Source organism: Archocentrus centrarchus, chromosome 6, assembly GCF_007364275.1.
Source record: "Archocentrus centrarchus isolate MPI-CPG fArcCen1 chromosome 6, fArcCen1, whole genome shotgun sequence".
Taxonomy (NCBI): Eukaryota; Metazoa; Chordata; class Actinopteri; order Cichliformes; family Cichlidae; genus Archocentrus; species Archocentrus centrarchus.
In genome coordinates, this window is record NC_044351.1 from 33,989,318 (window position 1) to 34,014,224 (window position 24,907).

Consider the following 24,907-nt stretch of genomic DNA (forward strand, 5'->3'; position numbering starts at 1 on the left):
TTGTTAATCTAAACAGATACTTTCATTAATAGCTGATGTTCACGTTCACATTGCTGACTGTTTAACCTGCATAAATGCAGCCGTGATGCTGCAACCTTCTCTTTGCTTAATCCATGTAAAGCACCGGGACGTGCTGCACAGTGAGTTCTGGGAACATCCAGTCAAGTTTTCTTATTAGCTCACTGCTTTTATTAAGTTATTACAAAGTGTTCTTTTGAATTGCAGCAGTGAAAGGGCTTCAGATGTACAAGTGTGTAATGTGTACAAAAAGTTGTGTAAATAAAACAGGTTTTCTTTGTACAAAGCTGAGTCTGAACAGTCGAGTGTTACAACACGATCAGAGGAAGTCCATCTCCGGGCTGAGGCTGGGAGGCTCGAGCTGCACCGAGAGAGCTGCTGCCAGCTCTGGGTCCAGTTCTGCACACTGAGACTCCAGCTGGGCAGAGAAAACCACAAGAAGGAGGGATGAAGGTGGGAGAGGTGTGAAAGTGGCAACAGGTAACACATGAGGTTGTAGCTGCTGCTCACCTGTCTGAGCTGCCCCGCAGAGAGCGCGGTGGGAGACGTTTGCAAGACAGCTCTCAGAAGAAACTGCTTGGTGCAGCTCAGGACGTGGGACGGCTCCGCCTGCCAAAAACAGTCGATGTGATTCCAGAGCAGTGTGTCGTGTGAAATGGTAACAAACACGAACAGATAGAAAACAGCACAAACCACCAGCTGCACCTTAGAGGATTCAGTAGAAGGTGTCGGTCCTTCCAGGAAGAGCTGCAGTACACTCAGGTAGCAGACGATGGCGGCGTGGAGGAACCCTGAACACCGCACCGCTCTCTGTAGAAGCTCGGCGCTTTGCAGGAGCAGCAAACTGAACACACACAAAGGAATGTAGAACGTACAACAGCGAAAACAGGATGTGGCGGCTTGTTTGAGAAGCAGGAAGTTTGAGTGTGAGGTCTGTAATAAGTGGAAATCATTCAGCAAGTTGGTCAAACATGATAAAAGGTGAAGTTGCAGCTCCCATCTTGACCTGATGGTGGCAGAGGGGTGTGTGTGTGTGTGTGTGTGTGTGTGTGTGTGTGTGTGGCCTATTGTCTAATTATGATGGTGCAGAACCTGAGCATCAGGTTTAGTTCAGAGCAGCATTTCATTTGCTTAGCTGCGTGCTAAGCCCCGCCTCCACTAAGGGACCCCACCCACCTGCAGAAAGCCCACGGCATGAGTTTTGTGAAGTCGTCTGACGTCACCATGGTAACGGACTGATAGATGCTCGGTTCTAGATTTGAATGAAAAAAATAAAAATGCAGCACATCAGTTCAACCACATGAAATGATGATCAGAGCGTTGAGCCGGAGCTGAACCGATGTTCACCGTACCGCTCGATTTAAAGATGGACAGCCAATCAGAGGAGTCTGCCAACACAGCCAGGAGCTCCGTGCAGAAACTGCTGGCTTCATCAGAGCTCCTCTCCTGCAGCAACAACCACGCGTGTTAGAAAACAGAGGAAAAACACTGCTCCTTTTATTACAGTCTTCAGCTCCTCGTTTTCTTTTGCATTATTTTCCATTCATATTATTTCTTATTCAGGGTCGCGGTGGGGCTGGAACCCATCCCAGCTGTCACAGGGTGACAGGCAGGGGACACCCTGAGCAGGTCATCCACCTATCTATCTATCGCAGGGCTCACGAAGCTTAAAGGACAAGTTTTGTCTCAGAACGATAAGACACTGAAATAAAAATCGTTACATGCTAAACATTAAAAGCTGCACTGTGGTGCAGAGGTTGGAGCCAAGGCCATTCTAACCATTTAATGTAATCACACACACTGCATTGCTAATTAAACAATGATGGCAGCCTACAAATTTTTAGAAAAATAGGTAAATATAAGATTTAAATCACTGATGTTCTGTTCATATAAGCGGTGTGTGTCTTCGTAGTCACTGTGCTCTTGGACTGTTTCTGTGCAGGACTCTTGGCATAAAGACATACTAGACAAATGAGTAGAGAACATCAATTTCTCCTCTCGGGCTTTGTTAGGTGGGCATTTACCTGAGGATACAGGAGTGCTGTCAGGTAGTCATTAACACACAGGAAAAGGAGGAAAACGAGCACCTGGAAGCAGAAATAAGACAAAGTTTGAAAAAGGCACCAAAAGGTTTGGATTGTTTGAAGAGAAGAAGAAGAAACAGGGTGGAGTGTTTTCTTCCCTTCATCTAAAGTTTTGATTTATTCACCCGCTCAAAACCTGGATTGATTATGTATTGTGAGCTCCTGTTCTGCTCTAACCAAACTGCTGGGATGGGATTTGAATAGACTGGAATGAAATATAGGAACCTCAGTCAGTTACTTAGAATCGCTCCATAAAGCCATCCAACTTTATTCTGAAAAGTTTTACAGTTGCAGGTCACGATTTAATCCTAAACCAAATAATCATTTTTAGCTCGTCTCACTTGAAGGCCACCTTTCTTCTGATTGGCTGCTCCTTGCAGTCGGCAGGTGAGCGGGGCTTCAGTGCTCACAGAAGGAACTGAGATATTGGGGATATCGACTCTCACATAGAGCTTTCAGAGCAGTTTAAAGTTTGAACTTTTGGCTTGCAGGGATTGACTGCACACACTGACCTCGACTTTAGTTTACCACGAGTATACTTCAAGCTGATGAAACGTAACAAGCGAACAGTGTACCAACGCTCTCACCTGTCTGTGTTTAGAGTCTCTTTCTGGTTGCAGGAAGTTCAGCGCAGCTCTGAAGCTCTGCTTGTTTCCCTCACAGCGCCGCCAGGCACGGTGAAGGCTGCCCGCCAGCAGCAGAGCTGCAGCTGGAGGCATCTGCAACAGCTGGCCTTCTTCCAAACTGCAGAGCAGATGGAAATTTTTAAAAAGTTAACAAGGTACATTAAAAACATTTGAGAACTGGGCAGGAAAGTCGCCATAAAATCACAAGAAACAAATCTTTTTTTTCTAATAAATAGAAGAATTCAAGTTTTGAAAATATTTAGTGACCTGTTCAGGTGTGAACAGGTATGCATAGTTTACTGACAGGGGTTACCTGCAGGCCCAGTGCTGACAGTCTGTGAGGAGCTGCAGCTGCTCCGGCAGAGACTCTTCTCCACACAGACGACGCCACACTGACAACAGGACCGGACGCAGGCGCTGCCACCAGTGCTGCACACAGACACACAACAGAGATCATCTCCACACAACATCGCAGACCCTCCTCCACCATCACGGGATATTCTGAGGGTACTGATTGGGTGGTAGGCGGTGATTTTGTACAGAGCATTTAGGTCTGCAGCATAAACTTTCCACGGTGATGTAACCAGGTAAGAAGTGAACCACCACCATCTTGCTGAAAACCCGGAGTTACTTCTGCTTTGTGTTGCACGCCTCATATCAGTGCAGACATCCTGGTATTAAGTCAGTAAATATGTTTTTTTTCAGCTGCAGTCGGTCCTTTCTATCAAATTCCCCACACTCAGCAGCCGTTCTAATATTTGCAGAGCTGACCCCTAAAATTAAAAGTCTGATGTTTATCTGTCGCTTCATTCTCACCAAACACACAACTGACTTTTTTTCCCCCTGAACCACTTCCAGTGAGGAGAAATGTTTCCATACCCGACCACACTGATGAAAAGTTTTCAAGAAATCACCGGTTTATGAATATTAACCAAGAAGCAGGTATTCAAAATCTTTTTTCAGGCCTCAAATACATAAAGACTGAACCGAAGTCTGTAGGTCAGAATGGAAGGATTCATTTTATCCAGAGAACAGACCGTACCACTGTGGAGACCAACAGAAGAGGACAGCACCCGCTGATCTGAGACCAGGCTTTGTTTACTGCTTCTCCAGGCCGTGCACAGCGTACACTGGCACCTAACAGACCCTGGAGGGGAAGCAGAGTGAACACATTCAATATTCTCACAAGAGCTCAGTAGCAAGGTGCCTACCAGAAGATCTTCTTCAGTGAGCTGATTCTTACTCTCAAAAAGTGTGAAGTTATCTGGCAGGACAGCAAGCCGGCTGGAGAACACACCTGCCTCTAACAGAGGGGATCAGAGCACAGGTGAGAAAAGAGGTGAGCATAAAAAAAGTATTTTTTCTAAACATCGAATCAGATTAAGAAGAGATGTTCACTGAGCTGCTCACCTGATGCTGGTTGATGTGTTCTAGTAGCTTGTTGCAGCCCAGTGTCGTCCTCCCTCCTTCAGTGTTTACTTTAATCAACAACACAGCTGGAAGAGCCAGCAGCACTCTGACACACACACACACACACACACACACACACACACACACACACACACACACACACACACACACACACACACACACAGGCTTCAGTGGATTTACACTAACCATGAGCAGACCAGTATCACAGTAGGAGCTGTGAGGCATTTCAAGCAGTAAACAGGAAGATACTGTATCCATGATCCCTCAAATGACTCTAAATACTCAAAAACTCCCAGTCTGGAGTTCTGGTTTCATAGAGGGCGACAATGATGAACAGGATCCCACAGAGCTGGAAAAACTTCAGCATTACTGCTTCAGTTTCATTCGGACATAAAGTCAATACGAAATTAGAAAAATCCAAAACTAAATACAGGCCTTTCTTTTTTTTTGCATGTGTAATTAATTATTTTAGCGAACTAAAATAATTCACTCCTGTTCATTAAGGACGATCTCACAGGTGCTTTGTTTTAAGTTTGCATCTGCAAGGTAAAAAATAAATAAATAAAATTGTGGAGTGGCAACATTATATATTTACAATGATGCAGTGAGGAGAACAACACTGTCCAGACCCCCCCCCCCCCCCCCCCAAAAATAATTTCCACCCAGTGTTGCAGTAAAATTTCAGGGGTTGGCCAGCACTTCCCCAGTACCCCCCCCCCCCCCCCCCCCCCCCTCCTTCTTGGCCACGCCCCTGAAATGTCTCCTGGTTGGCTGGTTCTGTACCTGTTCCATGTGTGCAGCGTGTGCTGCAGGCTGACCTCAGCACTGATGCTCTGTGAGGTCACTGTAGAGGAGCATCTCCGAAACAACACCTCAAACAGGAAGTCACACACGTCAGCTCTGCTCACTTCCATCTCACAGACGAGCTCCTGCACGCACACACAAACGTGGAAGTTTCACACAACTCCAAGATTTCACCAGAAGGACCTTAAAGGCTTGTGAGACAAGTATTTGACAGGGCTTATATGCAACATATTAATTATTTTAATAGTTATTTTAAAAGTACAAATAAATTTATATTCACTTAATTTTCACTTATTAGCGTGGACTTGTTTTCAGTGAAGTGTGATGTGGAGCATGGTCATCTTTTCCATTATCCTGAGATAATATTTACATCTACCTGTATAAGAAAATAAAGTTTACAGGGTAACCTCCAGTGAGGTAACACTCACCCACATCTCTGTGCAATATTATATTACTCATACTGAACAGTATCTATCACTCCTGTATTGTGTAATATCCAAGATTCATTCACCAAGTGCAAAACTCACCATCTTCATTATTATATGGATACACTTATTTTATTTTTTTACTATGTATATATTTTTATACATTCTCTTATTTTCTGTATTTTTATACATTTTATTTTCTGTATATTTTTAGATTATATTAGATTATTGTATTTTTATTTTAGGAAGTTTGACTTTCTATTGCATGGCACATAGCAGAGCCTCTTTTTTTTTTTACGTTTCCTGTGTCTTTAAATTCTGTGAATTTTTCCATAAATATGGAAACTTTTCAATGTGGTGCACTAAGTGTATCCACACCTGGAGCCTGGACATGATGTCCGGCAAACAGGTTCCTCTTGCTGGCTCTCTGCGCTGCGGTGCCTCCGGGCTCTGCCAGCTGCTGACATCAGATGTTAAGCAGAGTTAAAGGAGCACAAATATACAGACAGTGTCACTAATAAAATCTGCTCCTTCATATGTACTGTCCACACTTTTTTTTTTTTTTACATCAACTGAACATTTCATGACTCCAAAAGGCCACAAAGCACTTTGCTGCTCCCACTGCACCGCCTGTCTGCCCCGCAGCATCATTACTGTATTTTAAGGATTTTTGCACGTTAGCATTCAGTGCTAGCACCTTAACTGCTGGTCCATGATGGCATTAAGCAGTTGAGCGCAGAGGTTTTTCATGTCTCCTCCACAGCCTCCCTGCTCCTCTGGACGAGTCAGGTAGAGCTCCATGCAGGCCCACCGCTGGTACTCCTGACTGCACGGGGAAATAAAATTCACTTTAAATTTTTTTGTTTGCAGACACAGGACAAAAAAAAAAAAAAAAAGAAAATTCTTTATTAGAAAAATTCAAACTTTTATTTGACCAATTTTTTTGCAAAAGTTTGAGGTCCAGGGCGAAAACTTCCAGGGAAGCGGACACAACCTGGAAGTGGTCGAATTTGGCATGCTTTTGTGTTTTTATGGGCAGAGCTGCTAAACTTCTAGATCAATATCATATCCTGACACTGCTGTTCTGCTGTCTTACCGTTCAGCATCAGGCAGAGCGTCCTCGCTCCTCTGCACTCTGAGCTCATCAGCCAACCATTCTGAGAACGATAACTACACAAACATAATGATGACAGTTAATGATTATTTTAGTCATCAATACGACTACACCATGAAACATTTTTTGAGTGAAAACACAATAAAAAAGGTTTTTTTCTTTCTTGTGGTCACTTTTAAACTGAATATTGGTAGTTGCTTGATTTTTAGGACACAGTTTAAAGGACATTTCAGCAGTTTTATCTGTCCTGAAAAACCTGTTTGTTTGCTAGTTACTTTACCAGCAACCATTACACCCACACCCACACCCCTGTGCTCACTAACATAAACAATCTTTCCACAGTCTGGTATTTCTGATCATTTAATCCACAGGAGGAAATCAGGCGATCCAGCGCAGACGCCGTACCTGATACTGCGGGATCTGTCCGAGCTGCTGGAAGCCAGCGTGCCTCCACAGATGCCAGGCGGTCTTCCTCCAGGTGTTGTTGGAGTCGGTGATGCTGCTCCACGGGCCGGACAGGTTCTCCTCCAGTTGTTCACTTAGTTCAGCATCAGGTACAGTCCCTCTGGCCTCAGGTAAGAGTCGCGGGATGAGGTACAGGAGCTGAACACAGACACAAAATAATAGAAGTAGTTTAAGTAATGTAAGGACAGAAGGCCCAGAAAGCTGCTAAGATGGATGATACGATGTAATAAAGTCAGGAAGTGTTTTCATTTTGTACGTATGCACATTGTTTATTTTGTTTGATTGACTTTCCTGATTAAATAAAAGGTACAAAGACTAAAGCTGTGGTTTGCAGTGTGAGCATGCAGTGACATGTCACGACATTTGGCATCAGTGATATGCCATGTAGCAGTACATTTATGACAGGAAGTAAGAGAAAGCCAAAGAGGGATAAATGCACGAGGGTATGGATACACATGTAATAGCAAACCTCATTTTTTTAATGGCATCATGTAAAAACAACAACAGCTGCACCTTCTTATAGAGGCTACGGGGGACACAGTCCTGCTGCAGAGGCAGCGAGTCCCCTCTGCAGATGCCGTAACACACAGCTGCCACACACAACCTGGACAACAACAAGCCAAATCACAGTTAATAAGATGTGGATCAGATGCATCTCCAACCATTGTTAGTTACAGGTGCAGCGTGTAATCACCAATAAAGGAAAACAGTAAACTCTCTGCTGAAGCCCATAAAGACATGATCTTATATAAAGCAATGGCCTTTAATAACAAAGTAACTAAAATATAAGTCTATGTCATCCTAACACAAGCCAACAACAACAACACAAACTTATCAATTCTACGTGTTACAGGTTTCTCAGCATCCACACATGGAAACCTGACCTGGCACAGAAGAACATGTTGGTGTGTGTGCTGCAGGACAGCGCCGAGCTGAGAGCCTCTTCGACAGGTACCGGCTCGAGCCGGACGGGCGGCACCAGCTGAACCAGAGGACTGTGGGACACGGAGGCGCACAGGTGGACCAGGAACGCTGCCAGGCCGAGTACATGGGCAGCGTTCAGAGACGGCCACTGCAGAAGAAATTAGCAAAACTGATTATAACATTATTCAAACGCTAAAATAAAATCCACTGCACAAAGAGAAAGTCAGGGATAAACAGAGAAAGAATAAACGCAGGTTTATGCACCTGGTTGTGAAACAGGTCCCAGAGTCTGTGTAGAAGGCTGCAGAGGAGCTGTGTGTTCCCCAGCAGAGCGCCGACGAACCTGGAGGCCCACGGGCTTTGTCTAAAGACACAAACAATTAGAGCAGCGACACTTAGCCCCTCAGTCGATTTAAAGCAAACTGATTGTTAATATTTTGGTCTGTTAGCTGGACAGAAGAAATCACATGAAGCCGTCTCATTGGGTTATTTCCTGCTTGGTTCCCGTTAGTTATTATATTTAAATTAAATTCTGTGCAAAAATAAGTGCATGCACGGAAACTTTTCTCAAGATATCTGAACCAGCAAAACACCTCAAACTGTTTGCAGCAGTGCTGGTGGATAAAGGTAACATACACAAACACGTGCCGCATTCACTCTGTAGTCATTCTCATTAAAAAAAGATGCAGATTTTGCTTTTATTGCACCTTCAGATCCATCAGATTAGAATCAAGATTTCAGGTTAACTATCATAAGCTGTTAAGAAACTTCCATCTGCTATTGCAGAGCTCCTTATGAGTGTGCAGGTCATTTAAAAAGAGCTCTGAATGATCTGAAATTCATCATTTCAGAAATTAATGTGATACGAAGAAAATTTTTGTAATTTTTCCAGAACTAAAGCCAAGTCGAGTTCAAACTCACTTATTAGGAGGGTTTGCTTGGGAAGCATCTAGCAAGCACTGGCAGAAGTTTCTTAAGATCATATTGACCACCTGAGGATATGACAGAGAAAAAATACACACTGAAAACCAGCCAACACATCCAGCAACACAACCGAGAGACTTTGATCAGTGCTTACTGTGACGTGGAGCTCAGAGGACGGAGGAGCGTCTGTGTGAAGTCTGACCACCGTTTGTCCGATCAGATCGTCGGGACGACCGGGGAAGATTACACTGAGCGTGTGCGAGATCCTGGACAGCTGGGCCGACACGTCTGCGGACACATGGGGACGCGTGATTGTTGAACAAACTGTGGAAGAGCCCGAACGCCCAACACACAGACATGCTCGCACAGCGTGATCCTCAGCCTTCATCAGAGCTGTGGCTGTGAACCACTTTGTATAGAAGAATCACATTTGGGAAAAAAACTCAGTGACTGAGCCTTTATCACAGACACCTGCAGGCCCCTGTAATGTGGCGCCATCTTGTGGTTTAAAACAGAACAACCCATTCATTCCAATATGTCTGAAAACATTTTTTTATCAGCGTTAAATAATCAGTTAACGCAGCTTTTATCAGCATTTTTTTTTGTGTTTTAAAATCAGCAGCTCCACGCAGGAACTGGAAACTGTGGTAACACTTCAGATCGTGTTTTGCAGACAGAGATGTGAACTCCTCCCCGCAGACGTGCTTTTATATCCTGAATGGATATTTTGACTTTCCCACATGCAGCAGTGCACTTGGTTTTTAGCATCCAAACAACCCCTTTTGGTGGATGAGTAATCGGTCCCTTCAGAGTAAACTTCTCTCATGAATGCGGGTGCCTGAACTGACAGTCATTCACAGATGGATGCAAAAATGTGATACCAATGCATTAGTGCCTTAAGCCTGCATTATTTCTTATGCCCAGCAGGGGGCGCCTCCTCTGGTTGCAAAAAGTAGTTAAGTTGTATGGAAGCCTGAAAGCTTCACAATGGGAAATTGTTAACCTGTGGGTGACGTCATGTTGGCTGTGTCCATCGTTTATTTACAGTTTGTGTTCTCAGCTAAGACAGCTGATGAAGTAAAAAAAAAAAAAAGTATTTACATTTTGAAGTAGAAAAACATACTTCAATGTACCATCAGCTGCACCTAAGAAACAAACCAAAATAATTAGCTAGATGAAAACCAATATCAATAATAAGTGTAAGCAGAGGACAAAGCTTGACTTGATGTTCAGCAACATTAAGGAGTTTAAACTATCTGCTCAAATGCTGGACGCCAAATTAAAGCGCACACCTGGAAGTGAGGTCTGTATGCATGTGTTACTCGGGTTTAAATGCCACAAATGAAATGTATATACAGCACTTAACATATTTATTAGACCACCACCCAGTGTAAGGTTTAGGACACAGCTGGCCTAAATTAACAGTAATGGTAAGTTTCTGTAACCTATGCACATTCTGTAATGCTAAAATAAAATTACTGTTGTTATCCATGACATTTCAAACTCACTGTTTTACAAAAAAAAAAACAGAAAAATAGTTAAACTCATTATTTTTGATTGAGATGACAAATTATTTACTTACTAGACAGAAAAAATAAATTATGCTCGATTCTGATTTCTCAGAGAAATTTGGGTATAAAATGTGAATTCAGTTTTTTATATTTTAATATAATTTTAGTTTTAAACCAGGTTCTGGCAGATTTCTAAAAGATTTGTGTTTTCTCGTTTTCACAGCAGGTGGTCTAATTAATTTGTTAAGCAGTGTATAAGTAAACAGAGATGAATAAACATAAATAAAGAGACATGTTTGAGTGCACCATCCCACCTCCATCACTCCCATCAACGACAAGCTTTGCAAACTCCTGCAGCTGAATCCTCAGGACCTCCGGGGGGTCGTCACTACTGTCTGAACACGTGGCGCTCTCTGCAAACAGCACATGATCACAATCTGTTTCACAGCTATGAGATTCTTGCACTATTTGAAACGGGCACGAGTGCGAAGCAGCAGCTCCTGGGTGCACAGGTCAACTGCTTATTCCCGATCTGCGGGTGCAGAGTGAGCACGAAGACTGCGGTGTGGCGATTATTAAATACGCCCATCAGTCACAGCAGCTCAACTAATGAAAAGATGCTTCTCTACAAAATTACACCCCTGCACAGACTGAATAGCAGCAGCAAGATGACGACAGAAATGACAGCTCTCCCACACAAACTCAGCAGACTGAGTTTATGTGGGAGAGCTCAGATTCAGCCCTGCATGAATTTGCAGGTGTAAATCTTTTGTGAGGACTCGGCTCTCATCGAGGCCTTTGCTGGTTTCAGGAGGCTGCAGGGATGAACACAGATGTGTACATGTACATCGTCAAGGTCTGAAAACTAAACCCGACACGGGTGTATACTCGTGCCGTCACCTTGGCGGCAGTGGCGGCACCTGCACAACATGCAAGACTGCAGAAAAAAAATAAAAACCTAAAACACTGAGAGGTGCACAACTGATCTAAACAACACCAAAGCGACAGTTTGCACCAGCAGGTGTGACATCACTTGTTGTACGGCACCATTCGCCAGCACAAAAACAGCGAGCACATTACAGCCCCATAAGACGCCGCCCCACTCCACCATCATCTGAGCTACTGAGGTCACCTGAGGCCAGGTGTGAGTGGGGGTTGAACTTTCTCTCAAACCATTCATTAAATGTCTGTTTTAAAAAAAAAATACCCACGATTCTGCTGCCGCTGCTTCTGGCAGGACTCCATGTAGGATGAATACTGTGCAGCAGGGATCTTATCTGCTCTGAACACACAGAATAAAGGTCACACACATGATCGTAAATAATAAACAATAATAATAATAAACAACAATAATAACTGATGATTGTTCTCATCCCCTGAAACAAGCAGATGAAACTTAAAGAAGAAACTCTGGGAGGAAATGCTGTCAGCTAACTTGCTGCAGAGATGCGATGAACTCACTTTTTCAGAGCTTCAATGAAACTCATCCGAGCATCAGCTTTCACGGGGAGCTGTAAATAAATGACACTTTACGCATGCCTTGCAACAAAAATGCAGCTTCACACACGAGAACGTATGGAGGAATATCAGGTGGGATAACAGGAAGTGCTTACCACTCTCGGAGCGAGCAGAGCGGGAAGGAACCGCGTCAGGAAATACGGCCTCCGGAAAATACTGTGAGAAGACCGGAGCTTTTAAGGACCTTCAAATAACGTGCTGTACTTTATGTCTGAGGCCCGGGACAGGAGATAAGAGGCCCCCTGAACACCTGACAGGTTGGTAAGCTGACTGATTGGTGGATTGATTCCTATCTTCACAAATGCATACATATAAAGTTGAATTACACCAATCAGATCTTCTCAAAAAAATGTCACAAACTGATCCAGATCATATTTCATTTTGCTGTCTTTAGTGAATTGAGTGCATTGTGTGAACTGCTGGCTGAGGGATCGGTCCCTGAGATGGTTCCTCTGATTTTCCACATGCCTGTGAAAAATCAGGCTGCATTTGTACTTCTAGTTGTTTTGTGGTGGTTCTGCTTCCCATTAACACCCCTCTGTAATTTAGTCTCCCCCCTGGCTCTTTGGGCCTGCGTCTGGTTTCAGTGTGCTGCTGCTTACCTGGCCTCCATGACTGTGGCAGAGATTCTGCCTGTGCTCTCAAACAGAGACACCGCCTTCTCCACATCCTGGGCAGCCTGGCACTGAGGCTGCAGACACACAAACGTTACACTGTTACTAGCAGTTTTGCCAGGGAGCCTTATTCTATCAAAGCAGAACGAAATGCAATACGCAGAAAAATCATTTAACAGCCAGCTAAAGGCTAACAGTGCAGGGCGGGAGAGACCGTACTGTATATCTCTCATTGCATTTAAACCAAATATACATGCTGTGCATGCTTTTGTTGCTTTGTTTGCTGTTACACAGTTTAGTAACAGCTCGAGGTTATTTTGAAGACAGTAAAAACATCTCATAAATCAGCTCATCAAGTGAAACTCTATCCTTTCAATTTTTCCCATCAAGTTTTCAGATGCTATTATAATGTATGCTTGCATATATGAATTACCAACAATTAAATGAATACATGTTATTTGCTGCATCTTATCCAGTTTACATACACGTTTTGCATCCAAAGGATTTGCAGTTGGTGTTTCCACCACCTAAATGTAATTAACTTTATAGCAGCCCCCTAAAAGGATTTGTAGCTAATTATTTTTAACCTTCTGGGTGTGCAGCCAGAATGACAATCTTTGGATCTTTAGGAAGGTTGAATTAAGGAAAACTCCATTAATTAAGTTAAATACTTCAGACATAATAAATAATTTGGATGCTGAAGTCTTTAGTGCTCCAACACATATCTGTATTTGTTGACTTACAAAAGAATAGAACAGAATAGAACAGAATAGCACGCATATATATATTCGGCTTTTTGGTAGCGGTATCTTCTCTGTTTGGGCTCGGTGGATACCTGCTTTACTGGCAAATTAAGAAAATCTGGATGGCGGTTCGACATCTGCAGAGGCTGCCGACCCAGGTGGAAGGGCTGAGCAGAGCCGTACAAACTCAGACTCAAAGCCTGGTGGACCTGAGCCGCAAGATTAGCGGGCTTGCAGGCGAGAGGGGTTAGATCAGGAGATATAGTTCGGTTCTGCACAGTGAGGACGGCAATCAACGAATTTGGAATTTTGGATTTTTGAATGGTTTCCCAGTAAGACTGAAGGCTGTTGGAAAAACAAGCAGCCTGTTCCAAAACAACATTTGTTATCAGGAATTCGGCTCCCCTGCCGGCCTTGGGTTGGCAACCATATCTCTCTCCAGGGCTCTGTGTGCGGCTGCTCTTTCCCCCACTCCGCGTTGTGATTTGTGAAGCTGGGTCTGGTGTACCACGGCCGCTGATGAAATTCCACCACTATCAGCGAACTGTTTTGGCTGGAACCTGGCATCTGGCTCCACAATGCCCCCACCTCTCGTCTCCGTCTGCATCCCCTCCTGACCTGACCTCACCTACCGCCGCTGTCCTTGCTTTACATGTGCAAATGCTTTGCTAAGGTGGTTTTTTTGGACCTTTTTTTTTAACCTAACTTCCCCATGATGTGTTGTTTTCTCCTCCTGCCAAAGGTAGCGCTGCAAGTCGGCTGCATGACCCCAGGACACATATCCCCCCATGTGTGTTGTTTTTGTGTATTCTTGGATGGTGTTCTGTAACTGCAATTTCCAATGTGTGAACTTGTTCACCCACATGGCAATAAACTTCATTCATTCATTCATTCATTCATTCACATAACAGAATCTCCACTGTGTGTCACCGTTACCTGCACTGATGCACCTGCACCTGAAACATCTTCATATAAGCCCATGTCCTCCACTGACTCCTAAATGCGTGCATGCGCACACACACACACACACACACACACAAAATCAATAAATGCACAGGAAGTGGACAATTAATTCATGTTTTCTTCACTAATAACCAACAATATGTTCACTGTGTTGTTATTACGCTGTTTGGAAAAATCAAAGTAACACAGTAATAAAAGTAAATAAGAAATAAGCTCTTTTTGTTTCCTTCTTCTTCTTACCTTGAGGTCAGCCAGTCTGGTCTTAGCCAGTGAGATGTACTCCATCAGGAGGCTGCGGTGCTTCACAGGTACGTATGGAGGGTGGAGGATGTGAACCTGGCAGGACCAAGAGGACAGTGAGGTGTCAGAGCTCGGCTGTTCCTCCGCATCTTTTACAGCTGACACTCTTCAGGAAATCCCGTATCTCTGCTAGCATTTGTTCCCAGAGGTGGAAATTCCTGTGGAAGCTCAGGATCACAGCTGTCCACAGTAACGAGAAGGCAGCACAGAAAACGTCCTGAAACTATCGGGAAGTGATGTGGAATTTGTTTTTCTGGCATTTGAGATAATTAGATTCTCTAGAAGAGGTTTTTTTTTAATGTCTCTGTGGCCACAGAATTTAATCTTTAAATTTCAATAATGCTTCAAAATAACTCCAAACAGCTATCGAGTGTGAGACCTGCTGCAGGAAGGACTTCTGCTCAGCATAATTACACTCCTATAATCTTATTTTACACAAGCAAATACCTGATAATGTGAACACTTCACAAAATGCACAATCTGATTTTATAATTCACGTCCATTACGTAAATGCGGAGCTAATGCTGCTTTCAGGGATCCTTCATAAGTTCCAGGGTTGATGCGCATTAGTGCACTGAAGCATTAATGTGCTCCAATGAGCATAAATATTTCAGTAACAGTGAAACAGCCTCTGATGTAGTTTAAGACAAGAGACTGACTGAAGAGAGTCGATGTGCAGAGCAGATAAACAAAAAGTTTAAATGCATTAAATCTGCAGTCTCGCCCCCGGCAGACGGTTAAACGCTGAATCCTCAGGATGACAAACAGATCCTGTTTTCCAGGCCCATCATTTTCCAGGATTTAAAAAGTTGAAGTAAAATAACTTTAATTTTATGGTCATTTTTAAATTTTTTTTTTTAAAGCTTTATCTCTTATAATGAGAAAATGGTCAATTATCGAGTGGGCAGTAACAGTGGAATTCAATGATCAGACTGATGGAGGGTCAAAAGTTGTGTCATATATTCGAGTACCCGGATCACATCCAGATGAAATGCTACATGTCCAACAGTGAGAACTTCTTACTGCAACTAATGAGGATGATGCGTCTTTGTTCAGCTGAGACATGCCCAAAAATATGGAGTTTCCCATGTTAAATTCAAGTATCCAGAAATCCAGCTCATTAATACCCTAACCCGAGGTATCATCTTTGAATCGGACTGAAGCTGGAGCACCGCATCCAGTGAGCAGAAACTGTGCATTCTGATTCTCAGAGATCTGGAGGTCACCTTGAGGTATTGCGGAGGTTCAAAAGGCACGAGGTCAGAGAGGAACTTCAGCAGGAACACCAGCGATTTCTTACTGTTCGCGTGGCAGCTGCTGCCTCCACCGAACGCCATCTGGGAAGGCAGAAAAAGACCCTGCTGTTACATCAGTGTCCCAGTCTGTGACAGAAAAACACATTCCCAAAATTGTACTAGAACTGCAACCACTTATAAAACGGGTCCAAGCAGCCCCGATCCCTCCATCTGTCACTGCCTGTATCCCTAATAGAACCATCAGTCTCTCAAATCTAACCAAAAATCCCTGCTAATCCATAAAACTGCACAGCAAAGTGCTTAATATCAGCAGCACTAATCCAGACATATTAAACTATTAACGGGTGCTCAGAGGCTGAAACCTTGAACCAATCACTGTAGGAGGAGAAGACACCAGGTCCTTCCAGTCCAGCCTGTCGAGCCAATAAGAAGGCGGTTATCAGGTTCTCAAGATCGTAGCTTTCAAAGGCAGCGCTCAGCATTCTGGACAGCAGCTCTGCAGAGACATGAATACACGATGTAAGACTTCCAGTTGGCTGTGGTGATAAGGTAGCAGCAAAACCTTCATGCTTACCTTTGAGGCTGGGCTGGGCACAGTGGTAGTAAACCAGCAGAGTGGAGAGGAAGCACAGGACGTGTTTCCAGTTGACTTCATGGGTTTCCAAAACCTGCTGCAGGTGATGGAGCAGCTGCTCCACACTGAAGATCACAGCCAGCTTTTACAGGAACGTGACAGCACAGAGCAGTTACTCAGTAACAGTCCCGGCTGAACACTGATTTTTAAAACATGGTTCTTTTTAGCTCAAATACTAAAGTGTTGATCCTGAGGAAGAAGATTGGAACACAGGCAATCGAAGCGCTCCAGAGCCGGACGAAAGACACCCTCCAAGTCCCCCTTTTTCAGAAATTAGAGACTATAGCATACACATAAAGGTCTCAAAGTTATAAACAACTTAATATCTGAAACTGATAGTAAACCTGGTGTGATTTAATTAATCAAAGTATCTTCCAATCCCTTTAAATGTTTTCATAACCTAGTGCAAAGCTTTGTTTTAAGAAGTAGTTCCTTCAGTCCCCCCCATCTCACTTAGAAACCAAAGGTGACTGCCCCCCCCCCCCCCGCTGACAACCTGAAATTAGTTTAAATTATTTCCACTTCCTTCCAGTCGAGTCTGAGGTGCCCCACAGTCACTGTTTTTATTAGTCAGGTGTAGTTGTTTTCATTTCTACAGTGTTTTATTTACCGAGTCTCCTATTATAAATAATTTCCCCATTGTGGGACTAATAAAGGTATTCGTAACTTTCAAATGCAGGAAAAACGGTGGTTTTGGAGAACCGCTACAGCTGAGAGTGAGACAACCAGTCAGACATTTACACAGAGCGCACGTTACTGGGTAATAAGAAACTCACACACAGCTTCAAATCAGGCAAAGAGAACACAGATTAATACAGAGCACAAACCCACCTCCAGTTATTACACTAAATATTTACCTGACGGAAGAGAGAAGTCAGCGAGGGGTCGGCTTTTGCAAAGGTCCACTCGTTCTGCAGGCTGATGGCATCTGACACTGAGAACATCAGATTTCATGTGTTCAGTGATTTCAGCAGCACAAAACTTACTGTTAAAGATTTATTATTGGACCTGACAGTGATTGTAGTTGTTTACACCTCTGGATTCTTAGAAACGTTTAAATTCGATGGGTTTTTTTTTGGATGTTTCTTAAAAGCTGACTGTTTGTATGAGGCATTATTAAAGCTTTCCTGGACTCTGCTGGACTGCAGCATTTTGCTTCCTCTGAACCGAACAGTTAATTATTGTGGAAACAGCCTTCTGGTTTGATCATGTCACCTTTTTTTGTGGAGCCTATCCCAGCAGTCATAGGGTGAGAGGCAGGGCACACCTGTACAGGTCGCCAGCCTGTCGCAGGGCTAACACTTTGTTAGCCCTGCGACAGGCTGGACAGGAATTATAATTCTACAAAGAATTATAATTAATTAGTTAATTGTAAAATATTTCTATATCGATAAATGATCAATGTAAACTGATGGGTCCATGGCTATTCATTAACCCATTAAAGCCTCGGCTGACATTGTCCCCCCCTCTCATTATGGTTTAACTGCTACCATTAATCGCAGTAGTGCCTGCATCACAGGCACAAACAGATATTTACATGCATAATGACACATATGTACATTTTATTCATATCTCAGTAGCTTTGTTTTAAAACCAGAGATCTGAGAACATTTCCAGCATAAAAACTATTAAGAATAAAAAAAGCCTCCGTCTGGCCGATGGTGCGTCTTTACCTTTTAACCGCGGCTTGTAGGTGAGCGTCTGCGTGAGGGAGTGTGTGAAGAAACGCTGCAGGACTTCAGCTGAAACTGAAACTCCACAAAGTGAAGCATCAAAAATCTGAATCCTGCAGAAAACACAGGGGAGAAGAGTGAGACGCAACAACATCACGCAGACCGTCAGCAGATTTAACCCTCTGAGGTCATCATACGTGGGAACCCCACCCTAACTAAGGAGGCCAGAACAGGAAAAGATGAGAACAGTTTTTAATACAAATAAATAAAAACAGAAATGACATAATCTGATAGCCTGGGGGTAGAGTTAGGATCGAGGTGTCACTGATGAAGGTGCACTGCTGCAGCCTTTTCCAGAACCAGACAACTCATTGCTGCCGTGTTGAGCCTCGATTACTCTCTGTTACGAACAACTGCCTGTTGTGCATGCACGGTTGCTGTACTGTAATGTAAATTCTCTGCAGATGAGCCTGCGCAGTCACGAAAAACTGGCAGCTACGAAGATCCTCGCGCTCACCGTCTGATGATGAAATCTGCTCGTACCTCAGCAGATCCTCGCAGAGTCAAGGACACGGAAAGTGTAATCGGGGCTCAGAAAACTCGTGCTGCAGGTAGCAGACAGGTAAGCAACCTTTCTACAACCAATCAGCACAGGCCGGTAATTACTGAGGAACAACTTTGGCATAAAAGCCACACGACAGCTAAAATACTGCAAGTACTTTCCAACAAATGCAACCTGAGTCTGATCATCATTTATAGTCACAGTCCTCAGGAATAAGCTGCTTCTGTCCTGGTACCAGTAATATTTATATTTCAATATTTTAGCAGGAGTTTTAACTCCACCATCATCTTATTTAATTTTTGCAGCAGAAAAGTAAATAAAAATTTCTGTTCATCAAAATTTTGATTTTTTTTCTTCAATAACTGAGGAAAAAATATTAAGGCTTACATAAAGCAGCAGTTAGCTTCCAGAAGATAATTTTCCTGCATACAAGTAATAATTGTAAATAAAATATATGTATATTTATACTGTATATTGTGTAAATATTTGTAGGTGAGTATAAATCTCCCTGCCTGCTCTCAGGCCTTTGAGTCCTGCATGTTGCAGGAAAATCTAAACTTCAGTTTTTATCTTTAAACTTTAAGTGACACATTTACACTCTCAAAGCCAACAAGACTATCTGACTGCATGAAAGGTTAATAAGATAAATTAATAACCAGAACCATCGCTCAGCTCCTGCTGCAGCAGACTGCAGCGTCAGACTCTCGTCCACAGCGTCGAGAAGCCCTGAAGGACAGAAAACAATAAAATCTTAAAAAGAGTGGCTAAAAACTACATTTATAATAAGACATCTTAACAATTAAAGAAGTTAAAAAAATGCTTTCAGGATGCAGAAGTGTGAATCAAAGTGCTTCGGTAAATATTTTATCGACAGGGTAAGCGGGACGTGCGGACTCACAGAAGAGCATGTCGTCGAGAACCGAGCAGCAGAGCAGGGAGATCCTCCTGCCTGCAGCTGCTGGAGCGGGGCTCAGCTCGAACCCTGCTCCCACCAGGACGCCGACCACAGCTGAAACACAGGAGACCTTCTTAGCACCCATCAGCTCTTTTAGAAAAGAGAAAAAGCTATTCTATTTTTCCTTAAACTGTTACTGTGGTGGACGTTCGTATTAAATATGGAACATGTTTCAAATAATGAGCTCAGTGTATGTACAAAAACTCGACTTCTGCTCTCGGCAAAGAGAGGGAATATCCCTAATACAGGGGTGGGCAACTCCAGGCTTCGAGGGCCGGTGTCCTGCAGGTTTTAGATGTGTCCCTGATCCAACACACCTGAATCAAATGGCTGGATCACCTCCTCAGTATGCAGTCAAGTTCTCCAGAGTCCTGCTAATGACTTCTATATGTGATTCAGGTGTGTTGGATCAGGGACACATCTAAAACCTGCAGGACACCAGCCCTCTAGGCCTGGAGTTGGCCACCCCTGCCCTAATATGTTCATCTCATCCATATAGCTCTGCCAGTCAGCACAGAAGCCCCGCCCACTCGCTGTTCAAACCTTCTGTTTATGACTGGCTGCCAATCAGAACAAAGCTGGCTTAAAGGGAGAGCGGAGAAGCTAAAACAGCTGGCTTCAGACAGAGGTTGAACTGAGGGGGCTGCACCAGAGCCGTATAAGGAGAAACAAGGATTCATTGAACTTTGAGTCATGTAGAGCAACTCTAGTCAAGTCCAAGACTAAATATATTTATTAGGAAATTAGAATAATAGGTCCCAAAACAGGGAATCAGTGGGTGCATTACCAGGGGAACTTGTTTCAGGGTGAAGCTGATCAAATCTCTAAAACCTGAAGCAGCATTAAGAACTGAACGAGCCTTCAGAATAAGAGAGAAATTTATGAGCGTCGCCTACTTGTCAACACTTTCTGTTGAACTTGTTTGGTCTCCTCTTCTTCCTGTGGAGGCCTCCATCCACATACAACCTTCAGCTGGGACACCAACCATGATCTCACCTCTTCATCACTAAACAGACGGGAAAAAAACAAGGGGGGGGGGGGGGGGGGGGGGTGTCAAAGTACAGCTCAGATCCTAAATATCTGGACAGTTACTGTTTGGATTTTCAGCTCTGTGAGACTGCAGAGAACAAAAAAAGGCATTTCTTACTTCTCTAAAATGTACTTCAGATTGAGGATGTTGTAAAAGTGAAGATGGTACACCACCTCCAGTTTGGGGAGCCTCTGAAAAAACGTTCACCAGGTTAAAGACTTAAAAACACAAGAACACAATTTAATTATTGTGAAAGTCATTAATAACAGAAAACCAGGAAGCATATCATAAACTATACTCAAAGAAAGAGAGCTCCTCCTCCACTGAGGCCACAGCCGTATTTACTCATTTGAACAAAAACTATTTTCCAATCAATTTAACGGGTTTCCTGTTTGACGTGCTCCACCTCTCCAGTTTTTAATTTTGCTGATACAGAGACATAACTAAATAAACTACTGTGGCTTATAGATCAAAAATGATTAACAGAAAGTTCGTTAAATTCCAACAACTCGTCTAGAACAGCAAAAATGGTGGGTATGTGTCAAAGTTTGGCAGAAATGTGTCCCTTTTTTCACTACCTCACTGTTGCTGCAGTCAAACTACACTCACCAGCCACTTTATTAGGTACACCTCGCCTGGTACCTGGTTGGACCTGCTTTTGCCTCACTTCTTTGTGGCCCTGATTCAACAAGCTGCTGGAAAACAGTCTTCAGATTTTGGTCTATCTGAATGTCGCAGCAGAGCTTAAGACTCATCAGACCAGGCAACAGTTTCCACTCTTCTAATGTCCAGTTTTGGTGAGCCTGTGCAAACTGTAGCCTCAGGTTCCTGCTCTTAGCTGACAGGAGAGGTGCACGGTGTGGTCTTCTGCTCCTGTAGCTCATCTGCTTCAAGGTTTTAACATGTCGCGCGTTCAGAGATCCTCTCCTGCATACCTTGGTTGCAACGAGTGGTTATTTGAGGTTTGTTTGGGCTTCTCTGACATCAACAAGGCTTTCTCTCCCAGAGAACTGAAGCTCACTGGGTATTTTCTCTTTTTCAGAGCGTTCTCTGTAAATTCTCGAGGCGGCTGTGTGGGAAAATCCAACATGTCGGCAGTTTCTGAAATACTCAGACAGCCCGTCGGGCATCAATAACCACGCCACATTCAAAGTCACTTAAATCAGCCCCCCACCCCTCATTCTGACGCTCGGTTTGAAGTTCAGCAGGTCATCTTGAACATGTCTACATGCACCGAGTTGCTGCCGTGTGATTGGCTGATGACTTATTTGTGTTAACGAGCAGCTGAATGGGTGTACTTAACAAAGTAGCCGGTGAGTGTATGTATTAGAACGCCAAGCTGAGTTTTACACACTTTTTGTTATGCAAGATTTTTCGTCTGAGTAACAAAAGGCAGCTGAAAATTATCTGAACTCAGACTTCTGAGTAAAATCTAAGCACATGTATTTCATTGGAACAACAAACTGTACAATAAGATGTAACTCCAATGAAGGCTATGGGCTATGAGCCTTTGCTCTGTGACCTCAGTAAACATTGATGTGATGTCACTGTGTCCATCTTTTATTTACAGTGTATGAGCACACACCTGATCTCTCCTGTACTCCTGCCAGAGCAGTTTGGGGCAGATGGCTCCCTGTGACTGCAGTTCTCTGCTGGATGCCAACAGAGCACACAGCTGGGCCTGGAGGGAGAACGGGAACAGGACTCAATTCAGGGAAAAAGGGAAAGACGGAATCAGGGCGTCTGCATCTACTGCTGCACCATGTTCAGCAGCAGGCGGCGGTGACGCAGCAGCCATTTACAACTGTGTCAGGGTCTGACTGATGCATCACTGTGCCTGATGTTTCCACCACCATCGCATAAAAAGGTTAAATGCTCTGCCAGATACTCACTCTATGAGAGGAAGTGAGCATCTCTCTCTTCTGCTCTCCTTCCTTCCAGTCAGTGGTTTCCTCTGCGATCTCCTTCAGCCTCTCCAACACCGTCTTCACCGACAGCACCGCCACAGAGACACCCAGCTGAGCAGCCTGACGCCTCAGCTCACTCGCTGTCCACACACAATGCAACACAAAACATTTACTTTATGCCACAGTTACGTTGTTTTCACGTAGCACCCGAATTCCATGAGTCACATTTATGGGCAGACATCTGAAGACAGTTATGTTATGCAAATTGTGACACATTAAACAAAAGTGGTGCACAACATTTCAGAGCGCTCGTCTCGAACACTCACCCAGCAGCGACCCAGTGATGGTGGATGACACCATCTCTCCATTCTGACAGGAGGACAGGTTGAGTGGATCCGGTTGCTACAAAAAGTGTGAAAAAAAAAAATGTGACTTTGTGCATTGTAACACGTTCAGTCCACAGATTGGCCTAAAATCTTAATTAAGCAGTTTGTCTCCACTCACCCCGACCTCCCTGAACAGGCTGCAGAGGTTCTGCTGCTGCTCCAACAGCTGGATCGCCGCTTCCTGCAGCCTCTGAACATCTGTCTGTTTGGGCCTCTTCAGCTCACGACCAGCTGGGAAGACATGGGTAGAAAAAAAACACAAGAATGTGGGTGTAATACAGTTTTCTACTCTGCTGTACTAAAGTCGCAGCCAATTTTAAATGTTTAATGGTCACTGAATTATTTTGTTGGAAATAAATGTAAATACTTATCTGCCCCACCAAAGTCTGAAGCCAATTTAACATTTTCATGCTCATTGCTAAGATTTTAGAAAGTTTGTGGGGAAGCAGATTTCAGCTACCCTGAACAGGATAAGCGGAAGAGAGAGGGAGGGAGGGAGGATGTTATTAGTAGCGTCAGGCTTTGACTGTGAGCGTTTGACACTTAGTTGTGATGTTAAACTTTCAGGTAAGAGGCCTGGTTATGGATTATTGCCAACGAACTTCCCTACAAAGATGAGTGGATGTTTTATTGAATATTTTAAGCACCACAGACTGACATCCACTGCACTGAGATGGGAGCAGCGTGTCAACAGCTAACAGCCCAAACTACGTGGGGACATCAGAATCACATGCTGGTCTGATCCTGGCTCAAAAAGCTGGATTTGGTATTGGTGAGAACTGACCATTCAGTTCAGTGTTACCTCACTATGGTCAGCAGCAGTGCTAAATCACAATCTGGCTTTCATGGAGCTCATCCTACAGAAACAGCTCTTCTTACGGTTTCCAGTGACATCGTGACACAAAGACGGAGCTTCTGCAGCAGGGGCCCCCAGACTCTGGACCTCTGAGCCTGAGCTCTGTGGACTCGGGGATCTTTTTAAATTTGCCTTTGGGGTATTTTGAAAGGTGCTGTAGGGGTAAAAATTTACTGACTTGCAGCTGCTTGATTTAACTCCACAGTCGAGCATTATCAAACTCACCGAGAAGGCTCGACAGAGTCCTTTTCTGAGACACCGACTCACACGTAGCATTCAGCGACATTTTACTCTCACTGTACGCTCACAAAAAGCCTTCACAGAAACTCCATTCAATAATATCTGACTAAATAAATGAGCGGTTTTAGCGTTTACAGTCGGCAGCGTCTCTGTTTTGGTTCGTGCTTTCCTCCATGTTTCCCTCTCCTGCCGCTCTTCTCTCCCATTGGTCCAGATTGCAGCCAATCAGAATGCTCTGAATGTGGGCCGACCATAAAATATCCCTGAGCGAGGACGTGGGCATTTGATTAAAGATTTTACATTTTATTTCTTCAGACTTTCCATTTATTTTAGTACTCTTGTCTTATTATTTTATTCATCATTATTATTTTTAAGTCATAGATAATATGAAAAAAACAAGAGGTTGAATTCTGCATATTTGACTAAATCTTCTTCTTCTTCCGGCTGCTCCCTTTAGGGGGCGCCACAACAGATCATCTGTCTCCATCTCACCCTATCCCAGCACCCTCCTCTGTCCTCCTCCACAACACCCACGAACCTCCTCTGAGGTCTTCCTCTTTTCCTCCTGCCTGGCAGCTCCATCTTCATCATCCTCTGTCCACCCTCCCTGCTCTGCGCATGTCTGAACCATCCAAACCGTGGCTCTCTGTCTCCAAACTTCTGAACCTGAGCCTGATGTATTCATGCCTTAAAAATACATTAAAAATATATTATTTGCTCAATCATTTGTTTTTATCATTATTTTTGCAAAGCTCACAGCAGAGAACTCCAACTGAGGGACTTTTCTTGCCATTTTGAAGAGCTGTTAGTGCTGAGATAAAAATACAGTCACGGATAAATAATTGACACGGAGCGCAGGTCATTGCTCCCGCTTCTTGGCCTTGAGATGTTTACCGTGCAGGACTCAGACGAGGAGGAGCGGTGTGAGCGCAGCCTTCACACAG

The 24,907-nt window shown here is 43.8% G+C and overlaps 1 protein-coding gene across 2 annotated transcripts; it reads right to left on the reverse strand.

The window, feature by feature from the left end:
* Window positions 1-279: 279 nt before the first annotated feature.
* fanca (FA complementation group A) lies at window positions 280-24,134 on the reverse strand. 2 transcript variants are annotated; one of them, XM_030732049.1, is made up of 42 exons: window positions 23,949-24,134; window positions 22,986-23,098; window positions 22,808-22,883; window positions 22,467-22,621; window positions 22,160-22,255; window positions 20,692-20,765; window positions 20,441-20,550; window positions 19,488-19,598; window positions 19,252-19,315; window positions 18,028-18,140; window positions 17,212-17,288; window positions 16,295-16,436; window positions 16,083-16,216; window positions 15,691-15,801; window positions 14,405-14,500; window positions 14,138-14,197; window positions 12,447-12,535; window positions 11,940-12,000; window positions 11,788-11,837; window positions 11,538-11,608; window positions 10,641-10,739; window positions 8,970-9,103; window positions 8,813-8,883; window positions 8,156-8,255; window positions 7,852-8,039; window positions 7,481-7,571; window positions 6,908-7,105; window positions 6,485-6,558; window positions 6,086-6,214; window positions 5,767-5,845; window positions 4,943-5,088; window positions 4,139-4,244; window positions 3,972-4,031; window positions 3,771-3,875; window positions 3,042-3,157; window positions 2,690-2,846; window positions 2,043-2,105; window positions 1,371-1,464; window positions 1,195-1,270; window positions 724-862; window positions 529-627; window positions 280-436 (listed from the first exon to the last, which is right to left on the reverse strand). In XM_030732049.1, exons 1-42 carry the CDS (start codon window positions 24,007-24,009, stop codon window positions 338-340), a joined length of 4,287 nt encoding a protein of 1,428 aa, XP_030587909.1. In that variant the 5' UTR covers window positions 24,010-24,134; the 3' UTR covers window positions 280-337. The 2 variants fall into 2 exon arrangements, with proteins under 2 accessions (XP_030587909.1, XP_030587907.1); XM_030732047.1 differs by having other exon boundaries at window positions 5,767-5,848.
* Window positions 24,135-24,907: the final 773 nt, after the last annotated feature.